The sequence below is a fragment of the Rhamphochromis sp. 'chilingali' genome, assembly GCF_963969265.1.
Source record: "Rhamphochromis sp. 'chilingali' genome assembly, chromosome: 6".
In the NCBI taxonomy this organism is placed as follows: Eukaryota; Metazoa; Chordata; class Actinopteri; order Cichliformes; family Cichlidae; genus Rhamphochromis; species Rhamphochromis sp. 'chilingali'.
Window position 1 is genome coordinate 11746487 of NC_137933.1, and position 25086 is coordinate 11771572.

General features: G+C 38.8%; 1 protein-coding gene across 2 annotated transcripts in view; it reads right to left on the reverse strand.

The window, feature by feature from the left end:
* The window catches only part of tspan4a (tetraspanin 4a), a 183897-nt gene that overhangs the window by 59121 nt on the left and 99690 nt on the right, over nucleotides 1-25086 (reverse strand). For both annotated transcript variants that reach the window (XM_080884908.1, XM_080884907.1), the window contains one exon: nucleotides 17237-17428. In XM_080884908.1, the coding sequence (XP_080741034.1) occupies nucleotides 17237-17428 (192 nt within the window). The remainder of the gene's footprint in view (nucleotides 1-17236; nucleotides 17429-25086) is intronic.

A 25086-nucleotide genomic window follows, 5' to 3' on the forward strand; every position in this document is an offset into this window, starting at 1 on the left:
TTTATTTATGGTTTGGGCATCCTTGTCAGATGCCCAAACCATCCTTGACTGGCTCCTTTCGATCTAGAGGAGCAGCAGCTCTAGTCTGAGCCTCTCCCGCATGGCTAAACTTGATTGATTGATTGATTGGTAATTTATTTCAACATGTGAACAATATACAAGTACATTTAGAAAAGAAATGAGAGAAAAAAAAATATACTATACAAATTACATACAAAAAAACATTCTGATTAATTTACATGTTGAAAGGGAGTGGGAAGAAGTATACACTTATTTAATCCCACCCCTGTCCCATAAATTATCAGTGAATATTTAGTCAGTTTCCTTACTGATATAATTTGTAATAAAAATAGTGAACAGATTTCTGATATACTATAATATCACATCATGAATTTTTTGTTTGTTTGTTTTTAAATAGAGACATTCACTTAATTTAAATATTTTCCTTTTCTTTATAGATCGAGAAGATCATATTTTTATAACTCTTTTTGAACAGTTTTATGTTTGGACATTGCTTTAATTCCATATTCAGTTTGTTCCATAGTTTCACTCCTTGAACAGAAACACAAAAGCCTTTTCTTGTAGTACGTACCTTCATTGTTTTGAAGTTACAAAAACCCCTTAAATTATAACTTCCTTCTTTCAAAAAAAACATACTCTGAATATTACCTGGCAGTTCTTTATTTTTTGCTTTGAATAGAATTTGTGCTGTTTGGAATTTCACTATATCGTCAATTTTCAATATTTCAGACTGCAAAAATAGTGAGTTTGTATGTTCCCTATAACCTGCATTGTGGATGATTCGAATTGCTTTCTTTTGAAGAGTAAAAAGTGAATGTAATGTGGTTTTATAGTTATTGCCCCAGACCTCTGCACAATAGCTTAAGTATGGTGAAACCAGTGAACAGTAGAGAATATGAAGTGATGTTCTGTCGAATACCTGTTTTGCCTTGTTTAGTACTGCAATGCTTCGTGATACTTTGGAATGAATATATCTTACGTGAGCTCTCCAGTTAAGTTTTTCATCTATTATTACCCCCAGAAATTTATTTTCACTGACTCTTTCAATATCAACACCATTTATTTGAATCTTTGCATTTGTATTTAAACTACTATTTCCAAATAACATAAGTTTAGATTTATTCAAATTTAATGATAATTTGTTTTTATCAAGCCAGAACTTCACTTTACTTATTTCATTAGTCATATCCTCCAATAAATTCTGCAGATCATCACCAGAGCAAAAAATGTTTGTATCGTCAGCAAAGAGAACCATTTTTAATACTTTGGACACTTTACAGATGTCGTTAATGTACAAGTTGAAGAATTTTGGACCCAAAACTGACCCTTGGGGTACACCACAAGCAATGTCCATACATAAGGAGCAACCACCATTTATTTTCACAAACTGCTTTCTGTCACTTAAATAACTCCGGACCCAATCTAAAACTACCCCTCTGACACCATAACGTTCCAGTTTTCTTATTAATATATCATGATCTATAGTGTCAAATGCCTTTGTCAAGTCTATGAATAACCCAGCCACATATTGCTTTTTGTCTATGGAATTTGTGATGTATTCTATTGAATCTAATAGTGCCGATGATGTTGATCTGCTTGATCTGAATCCGTACTGACTCTCAGTGAGTAGTTTATGTTTATCTATAAAATTTTCCAGTCTGTTTTTAAACAGTTTTTCAAGAACTTTTGAGAATTGAGGTAGTAAAGAGACAGGCCTGTAGTTTGTGAAATGGTGTTTGTTTCCAGATTTGTATAGAGGTATAACTTTTGCTATTTTCATTCTGTCTGGAAATCGACCAGTTTGAAATGATAAATTACAGATGTATGTAAATGGTTTTATAATAGCCTCTGACTCTTTTAACCACTATCATATCAATATCATTACAATCCAAAGATTTGTGATTTTTACATTTTTTGACAATTTCAAGAACTTCATTTTCATCAACGGCTGTGAGAAACATAGAATATGGATTTCTGTCAATCAGTGTATCGGGTTTTTCCTGTGCTTTCCCAGGATGAGTGATTGTTCTTGCTAAATTTGGTCCAGCAGTTACAAAGAATTCATTGAGACTATTTGCCACAACATCCATATTGTATTCTTCATGGTCATTACAAATGAAATACTTGGGATAGTTCTTTTGTCCAGTCCCACATTTTATAACACTGTTCAGGATTTCCCATAATCTTTTATTATTATTTCTATTTATATCTAATTGCTTCTTATAGTATTCCTTTTTACTAAATCTAAGTATATTAGTTAACCTATTTTTATATCTTTTGTATCTGATTTCAGCATCTTTAGTTCTCGTTCTTAAGAACTCTCTGTATAGAGCATTTTTCTTTATACATGCATTTTGCAGACCTTTTGTTATCCATGGACAGTCCATATATTTCTGTTTCCTACTATATTGCTTTATTGGACAGTTGGTATTGTACAGTAATGTAAATATTCTAAGGAATTTATTATAAGCACTATTAACGTCCTGTTCCTGATATACTTCACCCCAGTTTTCCTTCAATAAATCTTTTTTAAATGCATTCATTCTTTCTTCTGTTCTTACTCGTCTGTACTCTTTTTTACTGTCCATTTTATTGATCTTGTAATTCCTATCATAGATTGTAAAAATTGGAAGATGGTCACTTATGTCGTTAATCAGGAGTCCACTTACAGTCTTATTTTCAATGTCATTTGCAAAAATGTTGTCTATGAGAGTTGCACAATGTGATGTAATCCTGGTAGGTCTAGTAATTTTAGGGAATAGATTCATACAGTGCATTGTGTTTATAAATTCCTCAGTGGTTTTATGTTTATTTGGGTTTAGCAAATCAATATTGAAGTCTCCACAAATGAACTTTTTTGCGAGCTATTTCAATAAATGTTTCTTCTATCCAGTCTTTAAATGTCTCAATACTACTACCTGGAGCTCTGTATATACAGCTAATGATTACATTTTTACTTTTTTCTTTACAAATTTCAACTGTAATACATTCTAGTACATTATCAATCACCATCGTCATCTTTTCCACCACATTAAATTTCAAGGATTTGTCCACATACAAGGCCACTCCTCCTCCTCCTTTGTTTCGCCTAGTTATAAATGTGAATTCATAACCCTCCAGTTCAAAGTCTGTTCCTTTTTCCATATTGATCCAAGTTTCTGATAAGGCAATGACACTAAATGGATGTGAAAACTGGTTAAGATATTCTTTGATATGACTAAAATTAGCATAGAGACTTCTACAGTTAAAGTGGATAATTGATAATTTATTCTCAGTTTTAATCCTCTGATTGTAGTCTTTATTTGTATAGTAGCAGCAATTGTTATTGTTAGATGAGAAAAAGTTGTTGTCTGGATCTATTTCATATTCCAAGTCGTGTGTATTGTGATCCATATAGTTAAATGTTTTCAGTTCCAATTGATCATATTCTGCAACTGTCTGACTGATGCAGCTGATTCTTCCAGATGTATCTGAGTTCTTCCTTCCAGTGTGTGTCATAAGTGAGTGTGTGGTTGTCTGTTACCTTGTTTGCCGTCCAGATCGTGTTGCTCACTGATATTTTTCGAGATCCGCCATATTTTTAATGGTCAGAACTTTGGCTTCCTCTGGTGATCCGTTTAGTTTAATGAATATTTTGCAGTTCGTCGTCCAAGTGCCTTGGATTTTTCCCAGCTTCTTAAGGTGTCGCGCTTTTTTGGCTATTTCAGCGTTGTGTTTGGTTAGATGTTCATTGATAAAGACATTAGATCCTTTTAATTTTCTTCCTTGTTTCAGCAGCGTAATCTTGTGCTTTCGATTTACAAACCTTAATATAATAGCCGGTATGTTGCCGTTCCTCCTGGGAAGAGGGTGGCATGCTTCGACAGAGTTACAGTCCAGGGCAATCCCTTTGGACCGCAGGAAAGCAGCCACCTGTTGTTCCGTGGAGCTAATGTCAAGCTCTCCAGGTTCCTCGTTGCTGTCAGCGGTCACCGCCTGAGCGTATGACCGGGGTTTAATATGGAGCCCAGTGATGATGACGTCGTTTATCCTGGAGTATTGTTCCAGGTCAGCGACCTTACTTTCCAGGTATGCAATCTTTTTATCTTTTTCGGCATTTTGGATGCGGAGGAGCTTTACCTCCTCCACAATTTCAATGATATTTTTCTGCTGCAACCTGATAGTAGAAATTTCCTCCATTATGAAGTCAAGGGACTTTTTAATGTCCTCGACTTCCTCAGCTGTCGGTGTCCTCTTCGGCCCCATTTTATCTGGTTACCCTGGTAGCAGGTTCAGTCAGCTGATTCCTCAGTCAGCTGTTAGCCTGGTAACGCGTTGGCTAGCCTGCAATTACCTCGTTAACTCCGTTAGTCCAGTCCAATATCCTGTATCAAAGTCGTAATCCAGACAGGGTTGTACCAAAAGTTCCAACAATGTGAGTAGTCTTTGCTCCAGAAATTGATGGCCAAATTTCAAAAATCCACAGGACACGATCAAAACACAACTTCCAAACAAATGGCAAACAGGAAGTGACAAACTTCTCACCCTATCTGTAGGAGAGAGGCCAGCCACCCTTCGGAGGAAGCTCAATTTTGCAGCATGTATCCGCAATCTCGTTCTTTCAGTCACTACCCACAGCTCGTGACCATAGGTGAGGGTAAATTGAGAGCTTCCCTTTTACACTCAGCTCCCTCTTCACTATGATGGACCGGTACAGCGTCCACATCACTGCAGCTGCAGCACCAATCCGTCTGTCGATCTCCCGCTCCCTTCTCCCATCACTCGTGAACAAGACCCTGAGTTACTTAAACTCCTCCACTTGGGGCAGGAACTCATCCCCGACCCGGAGTGGGCACTCCACCCTTATCCAGCTGAGGACCATGGCCTCAGATTTGGAGGTGCTGATTCTCATTCCCACCGCTTCACACTCGGCTGCGAACCGTTCCAGTGCGAGCTGGAATGCTAGGTAGCATATGAGGAAAATTCTTCATTCACCAGGTTACTTGGTCTGTAATGTACACACACACAGCAAGGTATCTTATTTGTTAAATAATTGTATTAGTGCTCCTAGTGGCAACACCCCCAAATTATAAACCCATAATGCAATTCAATTGAGGGAGTTGTAAAAAAAGAAATTATACCAGTTTTTTTTATTTCTGCTGTATTACTGAATATTAAATGGAGGAGGTGTAGAAACTGACTTGCCAATCCCAAGGGGGCCACTGGAAGAACTGCAGTTTTCTGCACTTCTGCTCCAGCTTGATTATTTATTCCTGGAGGTCACAACTTGTTTACAGCTCCTGCTGCTGCTGCTGGAGCCGCTTTTCAGTTTTTACAAGTTTTTTAACATTTTTCTATTTATTTTTTGAAAGTCCTGCATCACAACCCCGATTTGGGAACACTGCATGTTTTAGTGAAGAAAAACGCAAAAATGCTATTTATATCCTCTCTTCAGTCTTTCGGTGGTTCTCCGTGTTTTGGGGTGTGTCTCGCAGTCTGTGAAATTACAAGCAAGCAAGCGGACATCGTTTAGAAGGAGAAACCGGCACTCGCCAGCGCTCGCAAAACAAACAGACTCATCCCCTGTGGCGCTCTGCATATTTCTCCATCACTCTGCTCTTAATAGGAAGTTTTTAACTTCTCCTTTAGACCACAGGCAAAAACCACACTCAGTGGAATCGTTCCACTGCAGAATACTGCTTTCTGCTTTTCTAATATAATACAAGAAAGCTATTAAATAAGCTTGAGGAATTTCAAGCTGCTGCTTTCAGTGGGTTACTATTATCAAAGGGCTGAAGAAATTAACTGTAAGTGATGAAAATCCATTTGTGAACTGCATAGAAATACTAATAATAATAAAAGCAATAACAGCGTGCCAGTTACGTCGAGTGCAGAAGTATCAAGCAGTTGCTATCTTGATGACATACAATTCATTTAATAGGACAGAGGCAACTTCCCAGTACTTAACTTTCATAGCAAAATGTATTTTTCTGTGTAAAAGTGTTGTTTTAATTCAGACGTAAAATAGGAACTTTTTTTCTTTCCAATTTGCTCTGCAAAGATGTTGTCTAAGAACACTCAAATGTTACATGCAGCAGGCAGTGGAGATACATTTTTAGATCATCATGCTTTAATTGTGCCGTAGTAGCTTGAGCTCAGACTTGTAATGATGTATGTGCAAATGACGTGTAAGCAACACATCACCACCAAACCTTAAAACTGAAGTGGGGTTGTTTTGTTCTGTCTGTGCACTCGCAGCAATAAATTATTAGAAACAAAGACTTGGATCCCATTACCGAAGCAGACTCAATATGTTTCCCCTGAAATGTCATTATTCAAACTGAAATAGGTTATTCTGTTTACAGCAGTGGCTTCCAGCCGCATAAGTACAGGAAAAAAAAAGATTTATAGAAGATCAAAGTAAAAGAAAGCAAAATGAGGCTTTTATGGAGTGAAAACATTACAGCTTACAAATTTGTCGTCAAACGAGGCTGATTTTTAAATAGTTACTCTGATTCTTTGCTTAAGTAAATAAGTCAGTGCATTAGTAGCACTGTAGCCAGTTGAAGAGGATCTACGGTTAACACACACAGAGACATGAAATCTTATAAGCAGCCCTGTGCATTTGCTGCTTTTGTAAGGGGTCACAAAGTGGGATGTCATATAAAATTTACCCTTAGGAGTTACAACAATGGAGCTTAAATGGAGGAGGAGTAAGACATTTATAATCGATAAGCACAAGTACCTCTATAAGCAAGATAAAAGTCAAATGGCTTTATTCCAGTTGTGGCAGGCTGGTGTCCTGCAGGTTTTGCTTCCATTACAGTTTTTCGTTCCATGCGAGCTAATGAGCCACAGCTGGCTTGTATCTCGCTGATGCCTTCAGGGAGCAGCAAAAAACTGCAGGACACCAACTCTGGATAACAAGAATAGATGTCTTTTTTTTTTTTTAAGAAAAAAAGTGTTGTATTTAAGTAGAGTATTTCAAAGCACGTGTTGTAATTACTCACTTGAGATCTGGGATTTATTTTTCTCTTCATTTAGCTCTAATATAGCTGAAGAACAGTAGCTTTTATTGGTCTATAAAGACTAAAAGTGAATCGAACACATTATGAAAATTTATGTAATGGACTCCAGAGGGTTCCTTGCATATATGCTCGTGTTATTTACATCATGACTTGTTTGGGCAGCACTGCTGATATGGCTCTGCAGCACTGAGTGGCGCCTTAGGATGAGCTGTTCTCAAAGTCTAGGCACGGCGATCAATGCATGCTGTGATTTCCTTGCAGTATGAAAGCGTCAGTAGCTCTTTGTGTCTTGACAGACCAGCAAGACTGGTGAAGCAGTCACGTCAGCCACACAGTCCATGAGAGCCTCCAAAATCAATATCTGAGCCCTTTAGGCCTTTAGCGTACATGGAGGGAAGCGTTTGAGGTGATAGCCTTGTTGTTTTCATGCGGTGGGTCTAAAATTTTTACAGTTTCTATCCCTCAGACCCATGTGAGGGTGTTCAGTGCAAACAGCCTGCGTCCACTTTCATGCAGTGATCTCACCTTTCTTGATTATCTGTCGGAAGAACCGCCACATTTCTTTAGTGCCCTTTGATTCAAAATATATTGACTTTAGAAACTGACTGGTTTGAAACATGGCTTTAATTACCCATTTCCTTGTTGAAAATGGAAGCGTCCCCAAATGGCTCATATTTTCAAATTAAATGGACAGGGTATTGGATTTGTGTGCAAATCTGTTTTAATGACCAGAGTTCACATGAAACTCCAGCTAAAAACACCTTTGTTATCAATAAGTACATTTGTCTATCTGTAACATGTTTTTGTGACTTAGACGCAACAATTACACAGAAAAATTAATCATAAATTACTGATCATCTTAATTCCTGTTTGTGATTGGTGCAAGGAAATGTGATATTCCTATTTCAACAAAAGACATGTTTATTCCTGGTATCACTTATAAATGTCAGTGTTATAAAACATATTTTATTTGCTCATAAGCTGGAGGGCAATGCTCCATTTTTGCATGCACTACGTCAGTAGAGTCAGAGGAACATGAACAACAATCTGACTTGTAAGTGTTCAAACTTTGTCCAACGCTTCCCTCTGCGTATGCTAAATACTAATCTTGTACAGCAATCTCACTTGATAAACAAGTTTAATTACCTTGTTTTGCTATATTACTTAGCAGCTCTTCACCAAATCAAAACAGCTTACAGTAGGGCGAATGGATTGTGTTTACTTCTCTAAAGTAGTTTTATTTCATGTAACAGCAAGTGGTGGCGCAGACACCACAGACAATAAGTTAACACAATGGTGGGTCATGCAGGGAGATTTCTTGTTATTTCACAACAACCTCCAATCCAACAGCTCCATTTTTTGAATGGCCGCTTGTGGCTGGTTCAAATAGTGAATGAAGATGTTTATAGCCTGGTAGAAATAGACTTTATAGCTACACTGACCGGCCACTTTACTAGTGATACCTTGCTAGTATCCGGTTGGACCCGCTTTGGCTCTCAGAACCTTTTTAATTCTTTGTGACAAATTCAACAAGGTGCTGAAAACCTTTCTCTGAGATAGTGGGCCATATCACTAGGAGTCCCAGGCTTCTACCTTTCTACCTTTAAAACCCACCACCAGCCAAATGGCTGGTAGGCTTTTAGCTAGGCTTTAGCTTCAGCCAAGTGGAAGCTAAATTGGCTAGTCATTCATATGTAAATTAGGTTGTTAGCTGGGAATTCTGGAGGGAGGGGAGTGGGGGGGTGTGGATGAGGGGGTGGGGGAGCTGCTAAAAGCTGTGAACTTCCTTTTGTGTTTCATCTTGATGCATTCTCAATCATCCAGGGAAATAAATCTCCAAAAGTCACCAACTTGGAGTGTTTCAGTTTGCCATCTTAGGGAGAAATCAACACACATGGGTGTAGGTCCTTTGTTGCTGAGATTTATTGATAAAAACAGTACAAAAAACCAACCATTTGTACACATATTTACAAATAATAATAAAAAGTGAGTGAGTACATTTCAACATTTTCAGCAATCACTCACAATCCTGGCACTGCCATGGTATCTGTAGTCTGCATTTACCACATGTGTATCTGTAGCAGTGAACACATCGCACAGTGGCATGATTGTTCTTGCATTTGTGTTTGACCTGACACATGGCTCTTTTTCCAGGACTAGGTGTGGAGGGTTGTGTCCGAAGCAACTGTTCTTTTCTTGCCTTCTTCTCAACTACATGAGAGTGAGCCAACTCTCTTGCAAGCTCCACCACATTTACATATGAATGACTAGCCAATCCACTAGTGGATTGAGGAATTTCCCTGCGAATCTTGTTGACTGAGCCGAGGATGGTGGTTTTCAGTCTAAGAAGTTTTTGCGCAAGTGAAAGCGATGTGAAAAAATTGTCCGTGGTAACATTTCTGCCCTTGTCTAGGAATGGTTCCATCAGCCTCATTACTACATTTTCAGAAAGTCTCTCCCCAGTGGGACGATTGGGGTCCTTGCCAAGATATGGGAAGACATTGCAAATGTACTTGGATTTTAGGTCGCAAGCCACCCAAAACTTGATCCCAAACTTGTCAGGTTTACTTGCAATATACTGCAGGAAACAGCACCGAGTCTTTGATGGGAAAAGCTGTTCATCAACGGTGATATGTAGACCAGGGTTGTAGCACGTGATGCAGTTGGTGACCAATGATCCCCACACACTGGAAATTGCAGCGAACTTATCAGTCTTTGCTCGATTTGCTCCATTGTGGCATCAATCAGACCACTGGTATAATGTTGAAATGTACTCACTCACTTTTTATTATTATTTGTAAATATGTGTACAAATGGTTGGTTTTTTGTACTGTTTTTATCAATAAATCTCAGCAACAAAGGACCTACACCCATGTGTGTTGATTTCTCCCTAAGACGGCAAACTGAAACACTCCAAGTTGGTGACTTTTGGAGATTTATTTCCCTGGATGATTGAGAATGCATCAAGATGAAACACAAAAGGAAGTTCACAGCTTTTAGCAGCTCCCCCACCCCCTCATCCACACACCCCCACTCCCCTCCCTCCAGAATTCCCAGCTAACAACCTAATATACATATGAATGACTAGCCAATTTAGCTTCCACTTGGCTGAAGCTAAAGCTTAGCTAAAAGCCATTTGGCTGCTCTCCGGGTTTTAAAGGTAGAAAAAGCCAAATGGCAGTCCGTGGTGATGTAAGTGATATTGAGTTGATAGCATCACACAGTTACTCCAGATGTTTGGGCTGCATGTCCATGATAGAGATCTATTATTCCACCACAACCCAAAGGTGTTCTGCTGGACTGAGTTCTGGTGACTGTGGAGGCCATCTGAGTACAGTGAACTCATTGACATGTTCAAGAAACCTGTTTGAGATGATTGGAGCTTTGTGACATGGCACATTATCCGGCTGGAAGTGGCCATCAGAAGATGGATACACAATGCACAATTGTTACCAAGGTTCACAAAATGTGCCAAGACGATATCAGTCACACTAGTACACCACCAGCACCAGCCTGAACTGCACCATTCAAATGTTACAGCAGAAATTAAGACTAAACAGACCAGGTGATGTGTTTCCAGTCTTGTACTGTCCAGTTTTGGTGAGTCCATGTGAACTGTACTTTCAGTTTATGTACTTAGCTAACGGGATTGGCACCATCTATTTGAAGGTTCAACATGTTTAGAAGTGCTTTTCTGGGAGTTGTTTTCTACGTCACTGCTGGCTTTCTATCTGCTGAAAGCAGTGTGGCACCACCAACTATGCCATGTTCAAAGTCACCTAAATCACATTTTTGCCCCGTTCTTGTGCTGAATTTGAACTCCAGCAGATCGTCTTGATCACGACTTACTGCCATGTGATTGGCTTGTGATATATTTGAATTAGCAAGCATTTGCACAGAAGTACTTAACGATGCGCAGCTCACAAAAACTGTACAGGAATATAATAAATCCACAGCAGACCCAACAATTTGTTCATGCTTTTCAGCATACACTTTCTTTATTCACAGTTGTCGTACTTTACACGGTCGACTGCAGCTTTTCAGCTCGCAGCCGAACACACACCAACAACAACAATCAGTCAGGACCCAGCACTGGCTTTAATGCTGGTGCGACGTGATCGCTGATGCCACTCAGGTGTGTCCGCCTCGCTGCAGCCACGCCACAGACCATGCCCCGCCACAAGGAGGTTATTTCCTTAGAGAGTGTCTGCCTGAATTGTACTAAAGCTTGAATTCATGCATTATTTCACAAGTGCCTGCTGACAGTCTCCTAGGCCTCATATTAGCTCATTTCGGTCACTGTACCTATTAACTGTGTTTGGTGTAATTATCTAATACATGTAAATAATGATGCTGACACAATATTAAAGAATTCTTGCTCCAGTTTGGATGAATGCAACTCATGTAATCAATAAAATGCAAACGATTGCATTGTGGGATTGCTACCAGAAATCTTTCCACACAGTAGCAAAGAAATGGATCGATATTTACTGTCAGAATACCGATATAGCGGTGGACAGCAAACAGAGTCCACCATCTAGGGAATAAGAACTGATTTTAGACATGAAGCTAAAGTTTTTCTTGACTTGGTGTTGTGACTTTCTGAGGTCTTTCCTGGTTGCTTGGCAACATATCTGTGATGACAGATCTCCAGTAACCTTTTCTTTGTATTGAGAGGGAACCATTACACTAATTACACTGAAGTGACGAGTTTAGTCAGAGTTTGCACATTATCTGCATCTAAACTAGGGTTAGATAGTTCATCAGCTTACTACCCAAACTTTAAACCTAAGCTTTACCTCACTGCGCAAACCTTGATATTTCACAAGTGTTCAAATTCATTCTAAATCTCAAACAGTAACCTCATGCTTTCTGTGTGGGTAAAAATATTTTTTAACAAAATCGTATTAGTATTAGTTTAAAGCTGAATTAAAAAAGATTTAATTAGGAGCATTACAGACTGTTTTTTCGAGTTTCCTTAATAAATTTACTCTAGTTAATTGAAGTAACTTTATCCAAAGCATTGTTAAACATGGAGGGCACATTAGGAAAAAAATGGTTATGTACTAAAAAAATATCAGGATGTAGTTTTACATTTATATGAAAAACAAAGATATCACTCTTGCCTGAATTAAGGAACAATAAAAGCCTTGTGTTTTTTGGAAATTATAACTGATGTTTGGTGATACAAATTAAAAAATGTTTGCAGAAAGCAATGATGTTTATTCCAGCACAGAGTGCAAAAGTAATTCCTCAAATATCTCACAGCAACACTGCAGTGCTCTGGGTCTCTCATCAGCGATCAATATGCTAATTAGCTCTAAAATTTGAAGCGAGATGAATCTTTTCTAATCTCCGTGAAGAACGTGCTGTTCTGTCACTCATTGATGAAGGCTTATAATTTGCCTAGCCTCGTTTTATTGACACGGAGCAGGGATCGGTCTGGTCACTGTCGGGAAAATGTCATGGATCACGTTAACGATCGACACTAAGACTCATTCCCGCAGAGCTCATAATTGCTTTCTCCTGCTGGGCAATTTTCCTAATGATTAATTCTATTTTTTACCCACATAGAATTATTCTTCCAGATAATTCTGTGAAATGTCTGATGTGTTTGTCTGTTTTGTTTTTCAATATTTATCAGTCCTTCAAGCATCTGGGTTGAAGGATACCTGTTCACAGAATCGTAGCTCAAGTTAAAGTTTGTTTATATCATAAACGTGGTTGATATTTGATGATTTCATTGGTATGATAGCACATTTGCATGTAGCTCTCTTCTAAAGCAAAGATAAATCAAGTGTCAGAAGCCCCAATTGTAAACTCACACTTGGTTAAAATGCATCATGGCACTCGGCTTTTAAAAGAATTATGTTTTATATCTGTATAAGTGATGGTAGATTATAATATTGATCAGGCTGAAAGTTAATTGTAGTTAATATTTGGACATCTGAAGTGTGCTTTGAAACTGTTGACATAGCCACAGGGAGTTTTTAGTTTTTATCGATTTGAATGCAGGAGAGTGGGCTAATCTGCCATCTAGTACTAATATAATTTTCTAAAATAACTACTACATGAAAAGCCAATTACAGTTTGAAGCACATGAAACCACTGAAGGAATAAAAATCATTTCAACTTCCAGAAAAAAACATTCCACTTTGGATAGTATCCTGTCACTGAAAAAGTGATAAATGATATTGTTTTCTTGTTTTAATATATGATGCGTAACTCTTTCTGTGATTACAACAGTGCCCCAACAATATCCACAGAGCTTGTTTTATTGGGATTAGCAAGGCTACTAAAAGTATTTCTAGGCATTAAACTGAAAAAGATTAGTAGGATCCCTGACAATAAGTCTAGGCCCCCATATGGCCCATAAGCTAAAGCTGAGATTTTTCTTTTCCTGCAAGTTCAGGAAAAACCAGGAGCTCCTTATTAACAGTATAAATTTCATTCACGTTATTAAATTGTTTATTACTGTTATATTACGTGGTTCTGTTCATTTTTGCTGAGTTTTAAAAAAAACTTTTCTGTATGTAAACTATCAATGTGTCCACAGACAGAACATTCAACCTGCAGCATGTTAGCAATGTCACAGGGACTCCAGTGACCACAGATACTGAATGTTTGCTCCAAGTGTGTCTCGGCCTGGTGGTCAGATCCCCAGCTGCTGAGGCTGTTGGGACATGGAACGCTATCTTTCTGTTGGGGGATGAGCCTAAGTTGGTGTGTGAGGCTGAGAAATATCAACTAAAGATAGTCGGGCTCACCTCAACACACAGCTTGAGCTCTGCAACTAGGGTCCTGGAAATGGGCCAGACTCTGTTCCACTCTGGAGCCACCCTTAGTGAGAGCCAGCAGACAGGGATGGGTATTCCTTTATTCCCTGTCTCATAACCTGTATCTCAGAAGAGGGTTTTTTTTACCTGCCCTTTGGCTCAGGGGGTGGTTCCTGACATTTATCTGCACTTATTCACCAAATAACTGTTCAGAGCACCCAGCCTTCTTGGAGTTGCTGGGTGGGGTGCTGTAGGATGCCCCACCTCATGACTCCATTGTCCTAATGAGATCATTTAATGCTCACATGGGCAATAAAAGTGAAACCTGGAAAGGCGTGACAGGGAGGAGCAGCCTGCCTGACCCGAAACCGAGTGCTGTTCTGGTATTGGACTTGTGTGCTAATCACAGCTTGTCCATAACAAATACTATGTTTAAGCATAAGGGTGTTCATAAGCGCATGTTACACCAGGACAACCTTGGTCACAGGTCAATGACTGATTTTGTGATTGTATCCTGAAGTCTTTGGCCATATGTCACGGACACTTGGATGAGGAGACGAGCTGAGCTCGACTCATCACTACTTAGATGTGAGTTGAATCAGTTGGCAAGAGCGGATGTTGGGGATGTTGGACAGATATATTTAGGGTGCACAGAGCTGTGGCTGCAAGTAGGTGCCTGTCATGTTGACACTGTGGTCAGCAGCACAGGAGCACCACAGGGAACTGTGCTGTCCCCTCTTCTCTTCACCCTGTACACCTCTGACTTCTGCTACAACTCTGAATTATGCCATATTCAGAAGTTTGCAGATGACACGGCCATCATGGGGTGTATCTGGGATGATCAGGAAGAGGAGTACAGAAGTCTGGTGAGGAACTTTGTCGCATGGAGTCACACAAACCACCTGCAACTCAACACCTCAAAGACTAAGGAACTGGTTGTGGACTTCGGGAGGTCCAGAGAAGGTCCACTGCCGGTTCAGATAGAGGGGGAGGAGGTGGAGGTGGTCAACAAGTACAAGTACCTCGGGCTGTGGGTGGACAATAAACTGGACTGGTCATGCAACACAGAGCACCTGTATAAAAAAGCCCAAAGCCGACTGTACTTCCTCAGGAGGCTGAGGTCTTTTAACATCTGCAGGAAGCTCCTGAGGATGTTTTACCAGTCAGTGGTTGCTGGAGTACTTTTCTATGCTGTGGTGTGCTGGGGGAGCAGCACAGCAAAGAGGGACTCATCCAGGCTGGAGAAACTGATCAGGAGGGCTAGCTCTGTGGTCGGCATGAAGCTGGACACTCTGGTGACAGTGGCAGAGAAAAGGACATTAAAGAAACTGATGGACATTATGAACAATGCTGGGCATCCTCTGCACACGGCCATAAACAATCAGAAGAGTCTGTTCAGTGACAGGTTGCTTCTCCCCAAGACAAGAACTAACAGACTTAAAAACTCCTTTGTCCCACACGCCATCAAACTGTTTAACTCCTCTCTGGAGGGGAGAGGGAGGGGAAACAGGAGGACAAAGGAGGGGGGAACAACTAAGCTGTAGTGCCTCTTCACCTCACTGTACAATACCTTGTGCAATACTTTTTGTAAATAGTCAACAGTGCAATAGACTCAATACTTGAAATGTGCAATTCACTTGTATTTTATTTTTTATTCCTATTTATTCTATTTATCCCCTTTGTATATTTTATTTATATATTTATATATATATATATATATATATATATATATATATATATATATATATATATATATATAACAATTCTGTAACTGTAACTTCGGTCATTGCTGTGCTTTTTGGAAGTCGAATTTCCCAGAGGAACCCACCCGAGGGATTAATAAAGTTCTATCTTATCTTATCTTATCTTATGTTGCGGTAATCCCCGAACCAAATGGTGAAGCCATAAAGCTGAAGAAGCAGACTTATCGGTGTAGGCTAACTTGTGGGACAGATACTGCCAGACCAAGTGCAATGTGACTCAGGTGGTAGCTGAAGCAAAAACACAGGTCTGGAGGACTTCAATGAGGCAATGAAACAAAGTGATTTTGGTAAATATTCACCCGATTCTGGAGTGGAAAGCTATACTATACTCACACAGTGTACAGTAAAAGTAGAAGGATTGCCACTGACTTCAACTGAGGATATAGCTGAGCAGTGGAAAGAATACTCTAAGGATCTCCTCAATCCTGCTGACACACCTTCTGTAGAGAAGGCAGTCTGGGGACAAGAGGATGACTGGCCCCTCACTAGTTGTTACTGATGTAGTTACGTTTGACTTGAGGGCCATCAGAGGCCAGGAGAGAGAAGAGAAAGCTAGCACGGCCAGCGATGAGACAGAGGCTAACTATTATAGCTGTACACTAACATGACTGGGTACTGGATTGACTTTGCTAGCAGTGAGAACTTGCAGACAACAGGAGTGATTGTAGAGCTGATGTGATGCAGCTCCTGCTCCTGTGATTAGACAGTAATCAGGACACAACTAAGAACAAACAAAATGACAAAGACACAACTGCATGAAGTCAGAGTCTGAAATGCAGAAAAACGGAAGAGATTTGAGATTTAAAGCACATGTAACAGAAGCTGTTTAGCTTGCAGAAGGCAGGCAAGAAAATGATTGGGCTAGAGCGATGACAACAAAATTAAGTTTGGCAGGCTGGAAAAACGGAAGTGAAGTAAAGAATACACTAACAGCCTGGACGGGAATGCAGGCAGAGGAGTGAATGCAGATCTTCTTTATTGAACTTCATAAGCTTTTGTGGTCTAAAGACCCAGAAAAACCCTTTATTGTGTAAATCAGTCTATTGTAGCTATGAAGCCTTCCCGTCTGTCAAGCTAATGTTAGCATTAAAACAGCATCACTGTCATCACTATTGTTAACAGTTGTTGTTAGATATTTGCAGAGATATTCCCCTTAAAAACAAGACTTTAAACCCCAAAGCATACTCTGATTGTTGTGCTCCACGTGCTCTTTGCCTACCTCAGATATAAAATGAGTGTGACCAATATAGTTTGCTCACCAAAGCAAAACTAGGCAACAGTGGTTCACAGCACTAAAAGCATTTTTATGAAATGGTTACCTGTCAAATAACCACAACATCATATCAAAGTGTCCCAAAACTGAAAATCATGCTGTCTAAAAATGCAGCATGATTTTTTTAGACCTGTTGCTTTATGAAAATCCCTTATTATAGTTGTCATAACAATAATAACCCTAAAGGCCCTCTTGCAATCGGATCAAACAGAAGCACATAAAACTGTACTTATGTTATGCACGGGCGCGCGCGCACACACACACACACACACACACACTAGACAATTCAAAACAACGTGAGCTATGGTGCTCTGTAAAAGCTGTAATCTGAAAATATGACATCATCGCAACTTTGTGTTTAAAGTCAGCAGGTGAATCCAAAACCATTCTGCTTACTGTCAGCAGCAGAGGACGGCTCTCCTTGACAGCTCCCACACAGCCGAGGCAGCCAATCACCATGATGATCGTCCCCACTGCGATGAGCAGGTTGGCTGCAGACAGGGAGGGAAGGGATGATGACAGGGTGGCGAAGTTCCCTTGGGTCACTGAGAGCCAGACCCCGACGCCCAGGATGCCACATCCTCCCAACTGCAGTGGAAACACAAATAGATGTAAAGCTATCAGTGTGCTGGCAGTACAGGCAAACATGGTAAAGTCTAAAGTATTTACAGATATGTTGTTATTTTCCACTTAGTTTTTTTTCTCAAAAGAATAAATTAAAAACTGGTTGGAGCATGCAGATTAACGAGGGAAAGCCAGATAGCGAGGAAGTGAACAAGTCTGAGGAATGTCTGACAAAATCACCACATACAAGTTAAAGGCTGTGCTGTGATTTCAGCTATGCTCACATGTAAAATGATTAGTCACAGAGAAAATTAGGAGTGACAATACACCTTTTTCATTTTTTTTCCTCACACAGTGAATAGCCTCTGCAAGGGAAAAGCCCACAAACACACAGCACGTGTACATCCAGCTCATCCACAGATGCTTCTCACTGAGCAGGGAAGACAGAGAGAGAGAGACACCCGCAGGGTGACAGCAAGTCCTCACACCAAAGGGGCAGTGCTGGCAGCCATTTAACCAAAAAGTAACTAGATTTGATCTTATGCATTCCTTTTTAGTAATTTAAGGGATATAAAAGTTGTTGCTAAATCTAAAAAACTGGCAAAGGGGAACTTAAGTGTGATGAGGACTTGCTCTGAGTGAGAGACTGAGATCATTTATATTCCCATGCTGAAAAGTTAATTCATGAATGGTCACATTTAGGCACAAATTTATGTTCACCAGGGTATAATTGTACATACAACACAATAGTGTCTATACTAGTTGATAAAAGAGTAGTTCACCATCGTGTGATGGATATTTGTGGCTAGACAGTGGTGTTCTGATTTAAATCTTTGGGGCAGAAAATACTTCCCCTCCTAGTAACATGTCCAAAGTAAACATACAAGGAGACTCTCTGTTCCTGTTTTTTTTTCCCGTTGTTGTTGTTTTCTCTGTGGGAGAGAAATGTCAGAGAACTTCTGTTAGCAGAGATATGATGAAATGCACCCAGGTGTACGTGGCGTGGTCAATATCAGAGCGAGACACACTGTGATTGCAACATGTTCTGTTAATCTTTGATATATTTATTGAAAACCTTTTTGGTTTTGTAAGACATCTGGGCCTCAAAGTCTCCTAGCAAAAGTGAACCTGCAGCTCACTGCCGATTTCCATCACATGACCGACTGCAGTCAGTTGGGACGAGCGTTTGAAGAATTCAGTTGCTCTGCTGCAAAATCTTCACTATTTTCAGTCCAAAGCCAACTTGGCTCCTTTGAATTTTTGTCCTTAAGACCCAGAGCATGTTTGCTTCAAAGACACAGAATGATTGTGGGTAAAGAAAGGTTTTTAGATGTGTTTTAAAAATTGGGTAAAGGGAAATAATATACACTCTCTATGGCCTCATGACAGAACTCCCAAAGGCGATAAGACTCACATGGCTAAATACATGATTATTGTTTCTCCCCCCTCCTGTTTTTTCCTATTTCTAGCTATAGCACAAGATCTTATTTAATGAGCTCTTCAGCCAGAAGTAGGGCAAAGTTAAAATTAAAAAAACAGTCAAGTGGAGCTCCAATCACTGAAAGCAGCTTTCTCTTCAACTATCTACCAAGGCTGGGAGGTTTGAGCAGCTCACAGATGAAGGGGCGTTCGGTCACTATTGCTTGCAACAGACCTTTATTACACCCCAGAGTGTGTTCTCTAATCATGATTGGCTGCACTGAGAAGGGCAAAGGAAGAAAAGGAAAAGCTGATAATAGATGGTGGTGGTGAACATTTTAAGGGCAGATACAAAACCCTGCTAGAGGATGTGAATGCACTTTATTTCAGTTCAGAAAAAAAAAGAATACTTTGCCAAATTACTGGTATCTTTTGCGTAAGTGTACTCAAACATGAAAGAACAGGGACAGAAAGAATCTCATGTTTGACAAATGTGCAAATACACTGTGTTGGCACTACAGATGGCAGTTGTTATAGATATGCTGGGTGGTGCTTTCACTTGGTGTAGGCCCTCGCTGCTGTATTGTATCACTTACTGTTCTTCTTAAAACACAGTGTTGTAGCTTTTTAATTCTTGTTCTGTGCTTTGTAAATTTTATGTGTGTTAAAAGCACTACATTAATAAATTGTACTTACTTATTTAATTACCTGGTTACAATGGGGTGAATATGCTTGTTAAATTAATCAAGTCATACTAATTGTAAGAATCCTTGAACCACAGGCCAAAGAGAAGAAGTGGCAGCAATTTTTCACTCCAGTATATTTATTAACCAGAGAACTGGACATTTTTTTTTATTAAATCAGAAGCTTAACTCTTAGCCTTGTACACTGTAATTGAAAAACTTAAAAAATATTATTTTTGTTATCATCCAGCCGGCCTTTACTCAAAAATTCTATTTAATTTCGCAGATTTTTTTTATACTGATTTAGTGCTCAGTTCAGATAAAATAATTATTGTAGGTAATTAATGTAGATGTTGTAAATAACAGCCTCAACACATCATTTAATTTTGTATTAGACTGAAGTGGCTTCTCTCAAAATGTAAATAGGCCTGTCAACTCTTTAATCACACTTTGAATCTTGCCCTGAACTGTGGCATAGAACTTCATTCACCAGTAATTCCTGAAAAACCCTCTTTTGTTTGAGCATTTCTTAATAACAATAAAATTACAATAATGGATTACACTGCAATAAAGAATACATTTCATTACAGAAAATGTCTTTCTGAAAGTGCTAGAACTAAGGTTAACGAAGTGATTCCATTGTTATTTTCTTCAGCGTTGTGTGCCAACACAATGCAGAACAGCTACCAAAACTTTACTCCTACAGAACCTGATTATTTTGATAATAGTGTAACATACGAGAAATCACAGATTCATGACTGTCAAATCTGGACCTTAAAGCAGACGACACATAAATTAGAGAGGAAAGGCCATTGCACTCACTGTGTGTACAAGATTTTTGTTTGGTCTGGAAAATATAGACAATAAGTCCTCTATAAAGGATTGATCAAGGAAAACATGAACAGCCCCAGGTTGCATCACAGATAAAATTTTAACACTGTTAACACTAAAAATACTGTTAATAATGAAGGACTGCAATGCACAAATTGGAGTCTGAAAGATAGCAATTTGTGCATATAAATGGGGAGTCTTCCTCACACACAATTAAAGAGTTCCATGTTGGGACCAATCATTTTTTACATTACACGTTTCCTTAGACAACGTTAACAGAAAACACCGCATACATTTTTTCCTATGTAGATGACGCCCAGCTTTTTTAAATCCATGAAGCCAGATGATACGAATCAGCTAGTTAAACTATGGGCATGTCCTGAAGAAAAAAATGCCTGGATAATCTTTAATCTTTCCTATTTCTAAATCAGCTCCTATTTTGGATTCGAGAGACAGACACTCTTTAATTTTCAGATTAGAATCAAAACTTTACATTTTGATAAAGCTTATAGCTAGGGCTGGATCAGCTCACCCAGAATCCCCCCTTAGTTATGCAGCATTAGGATCAGGCTGTTGGGGTTTCCCATGATATACTGCTACTTCTTCACTCATATCTTTTCATTCTCTGTTTTCATAACCCATTGCTGTATTTATTCATTGGCAATTACTAACCTCTGAATCTCTCCCCTATAGAGTGCCTTTTTCTCTTTCTCTTGCGGCAGAGCAATTTGTTGAGCGTGGCTGGAAGTTTCTTCCTATTGCAGGGAGTCTTTCCTTCCCATTGTCGCCAAGTGCTTATAGGGTGTCGAGTGATTGCTGGTCTGTCTTTCTAATAGTTTAAGATCTTCACCTTACAACATAAGTGTCTTCAGGTGACTGTTGTTTGATACTAAACAAATAAATTTGAATTAAATTAAATTTAAATGAAGATGAAAAAGTTTTCTGGTCTTTCACATGCTTTGTACTTTGAGTATACCAAAGGACATTTTCTATTCATATCTCTTGTGCATATTTGACCCTGTGCTCCTATCTATACATTTATATGTATATAAATATATATGATAAATTTATAAATTTATAAGATTCAGACTTGCATCTTGCTATAACTTGTGCAGAAATGTGAACAGCTCTAAACCACAACATTTCTGTTTAAATGAGACTATTTAACTAACTCAGGGACTTGGATATGAGATTGATGGGTAAAACTAACCTTGAATTGTCACAACAAGGTGAATGACACTCATTAAATGGCTACAGTTATAGAATACAGAATAGTTTTAGAAAAACTGATAATCAAACCACCATCATTTATGAGAAGCAAAGGTCACATCTTACATACAGTCTAAAATTAGATATTCCATTTAGAGTTAGCTAATAGAGAGAAAGACGAGAAAAGCATTTTCACTTGATTAGCAATGTTATTTACCTGTCAGTTCAACCTAATAATAATAGCATATATAGCTGAATACTGAGTAAAATATTTAGTATAGTCTTTAATTAATTTGTGCAGCAACTTCGACAAACTTTCCCTCCATCTAGCAGCTTTTACAGGCAGTTTTGCGTATGCTGTGATCAGAAGTCATCTTGATTAGCACCCATCCCCCAAAACAGCAGCTTAAATCTTTACAGTCACACCGATTTGCAATGTTGGAATTGATGCAGCCATCTGGACTGCCTCCCTCCCTAGCAGCTACTCTCTGTATTTGTAGTAGAGCCTATGAATCTGGCAGCTGAACCAGGTCCATGGCTGTGGATGATCTGAATGTGAGAACATACAGTTTTCTTCAATAAACACCTATTAATTAAACGCCCCTGATGAGATCTGAAACATGAAAAACAACCTATGTACAGTGGAACAGATGTATCCACACTGATCCACAATGATTGTTTGAGCTCACGATGAAAGAGTGTCTGAAAATTTCTTCTAATAAAATATACATGTGCTGTGGATGTACTTGACTCCTGAGTTTTGAATTCAAAATACAAGTGCATGTTATAATGATTTTTCTCACATATGAATATCCAATCTCCTTGCACTTCTGAGCGCTCTATCCACAGAATAGATCACGAGTTCATATACTTTAAATTAAATATATCACTTTGATTTAAGCCATTATCTAAATTCTCTTACATATATGAATAACATGTAAAGTCTCAAGGGCAACGATTAGCCAGGAGAGAGATTTCACGGCCAATGTGCCAAAGGATGTCAGTTTGAATTCACATGCTTCATGTATTATATATTCTGAGACACTTTGATGTGTGAATCATGTATGCGGTTTGACCGAGAATCCTTCTTGCTAAATCTGCTCTCATAGTCAAAGCCTAGCGGTGAGCTTTAAAGGTTGCCTGTTCAAAATGTGTCTTACACTGTTGGTCTGTGTCACTTTATCACATTATTTGATTTATAAAAGTGGGAGTGGAAAACCTGGAGTTAGGACTGATCTCTGCACTACACTTTCTCGATTTACCAAAAAAAAATGGCCACTGTTCGAGGTAACAATATTCATTATTGGAAAAACATTAGAAAAAGCCTCAGAGTCAAATCCTAGATAATTCTGATGACGCATATTCTTGCTTGTGGAAAAATGAGATAATCTCAGTAACATTGTTGCAATTGTGTTTTAGAGGATTGTGATGTGACTGTGCAACCCAGGATGAGGTAACACAGATACTGGATATTGACTTTGGACTCTAAGTGTTTAGTCAATGTTTCCTAAATTAGATGCATGGCACTGCAAACTTTGATGTAAAGAAGTCGTATTTTTCATGTGTGCATTGGTGCAGTATTTGTGTTAAATCCATGATTTCTTTTCAAATGCAAAATTCAAAAGTGATCAAGCTGTTGACCCCAAATCTCCCATAAATGTTCAGTTGGCTTGAGATATGGTGACAGTGAAGGTGACAGGATATGACTCAAAAGTGCATTCTGATCATCTGATAGCGTTTTCAGTGAGAGAAATGTTTTGTCACTCACCCAAAAGACTTCTTCAGTCTCAGCTGACTGCAGGTTTCCCCCAATCTTATAAACAGTACATTTGCACAATGATTGAACCTAGCACCACTGAAGGAACAAATCTTGTGTATACATATAAGACAAATTTGAATCTTTTAATCATGTCCTTTAATAACAAATACTAAAATGTATGGCAGTTTGTACTAAAACCACATTGGTTTTCTGAGTGTGCATTGATTTCTTGTTTACTCTGACACAGCTTACATGCAACCACATGCAGTGATTTGCTGGTATATCAAAGCAGTGAACATGACTGCATGTTGATTGTCTAATTGCACCACGCACTGCACTTGTGTAAATCAGTTGTATTTGGTGTATTTGCAACAACATTGTTTCAGCATTCATTTGTTCCTGTTTTTTCCTGGACTTTGAACATCTGTAGAGGAATTAGCTAAAACAAAGCTACAGTACACTAAATAAAAAACATCCCAGTTTCTTACCAGTTGCTTACAAATTGCCATTGTATTTTGCTCCAGTTTTATACCACTGCTTTTTATCTATCAAAGACAGATAAAAAGTATTATCAAAAAATTGGCACTAAACAAAGGAATAAATAAAAAAGAAAGTGAAAAGAAAGTGAAAAATACCATAATGCTTCACCTAGTCATAATTTTAAAATACCCCTGTCATGCAGGTTTAAAGAAATCAATAGCCATTATCAGCTGCCAATGAATAATTAAACTGGATGTCATCGTGTTTTAGGGCAAAGATGAGGCACACTTTGGTGTCAAACTATGCAGCAAGAGCAGCACATCAGTAACCACAAATTACTAAGGCCATTTAGTAGTTGGATGACATCAACTTTAAAGTTTTCATATTTTGGACCCTTTGGTGTCACATTTAAAGCAGGGGTGTCCTTTTTCAGTCTGTAGCATTAATGCTGTGAAGAGGCAAATCTTAATTAAAACCATTTTTTTCTAGTCCTTTTAAATCTGACCAAATAATTTTCAATAAAATCAACAGAGTAAAATTAAAAAGTAAAAAGTAAGTGAAAGAAAAGCACCAAACTCCAAAATGGGATACAAAAATTTTGTGGCTTATTCCATCACCACACCCACCATCCAACATGCAGACTTTACGATTTTCACAAATGAACAAGTTTTAGTATTGATGTGTTTCTGCAAAATGCTGTTACTCTACAAAATGTAGTTCTTCAATAACAATTTTAATTTAAAAAATCGAAATAGTATCCAGGTCAAAATGACCAGGCTCCAAATATGATTGTGCCCTAATTGACCAGATTAGGTTGTTCTTTCCAAACAATATAACCAGTGTTTAACTCAGACATGTATAAGTCTGTAAAATATCAACATAACGTGCCTTAGTAAGGTCTCAGTACACTAATAGAGGGATGAAACACCATTCTTCCATTTCATCATTTGTGTATTGCTGATGATCATGGTTCTAATGTCAATACAAGAGCCTATTTACATGATCATAGGACTAGTGTTCTGGTGATAGTCAAGGATATAGTATATGATTCACATTGTTGTCAGGTTTATGGAAGACGCGCCTGGCCGATCATGGTTTGAGACTCAACATCAAGAAGACCGAGTGCATGGAAGCTGGCCCCCAAACTGATGGCACCATTAACATCGACGGGGAAGACCTGAAGAAGGACGACCAATTCAAGTACTTGGGACTGATGATCAGTGGCGACGGGGATATCCATGCGGCATTGACCCGTGCGAGCAAGGCACACGATGGAAATGCGAATGCTCAGGTGGTGTCTA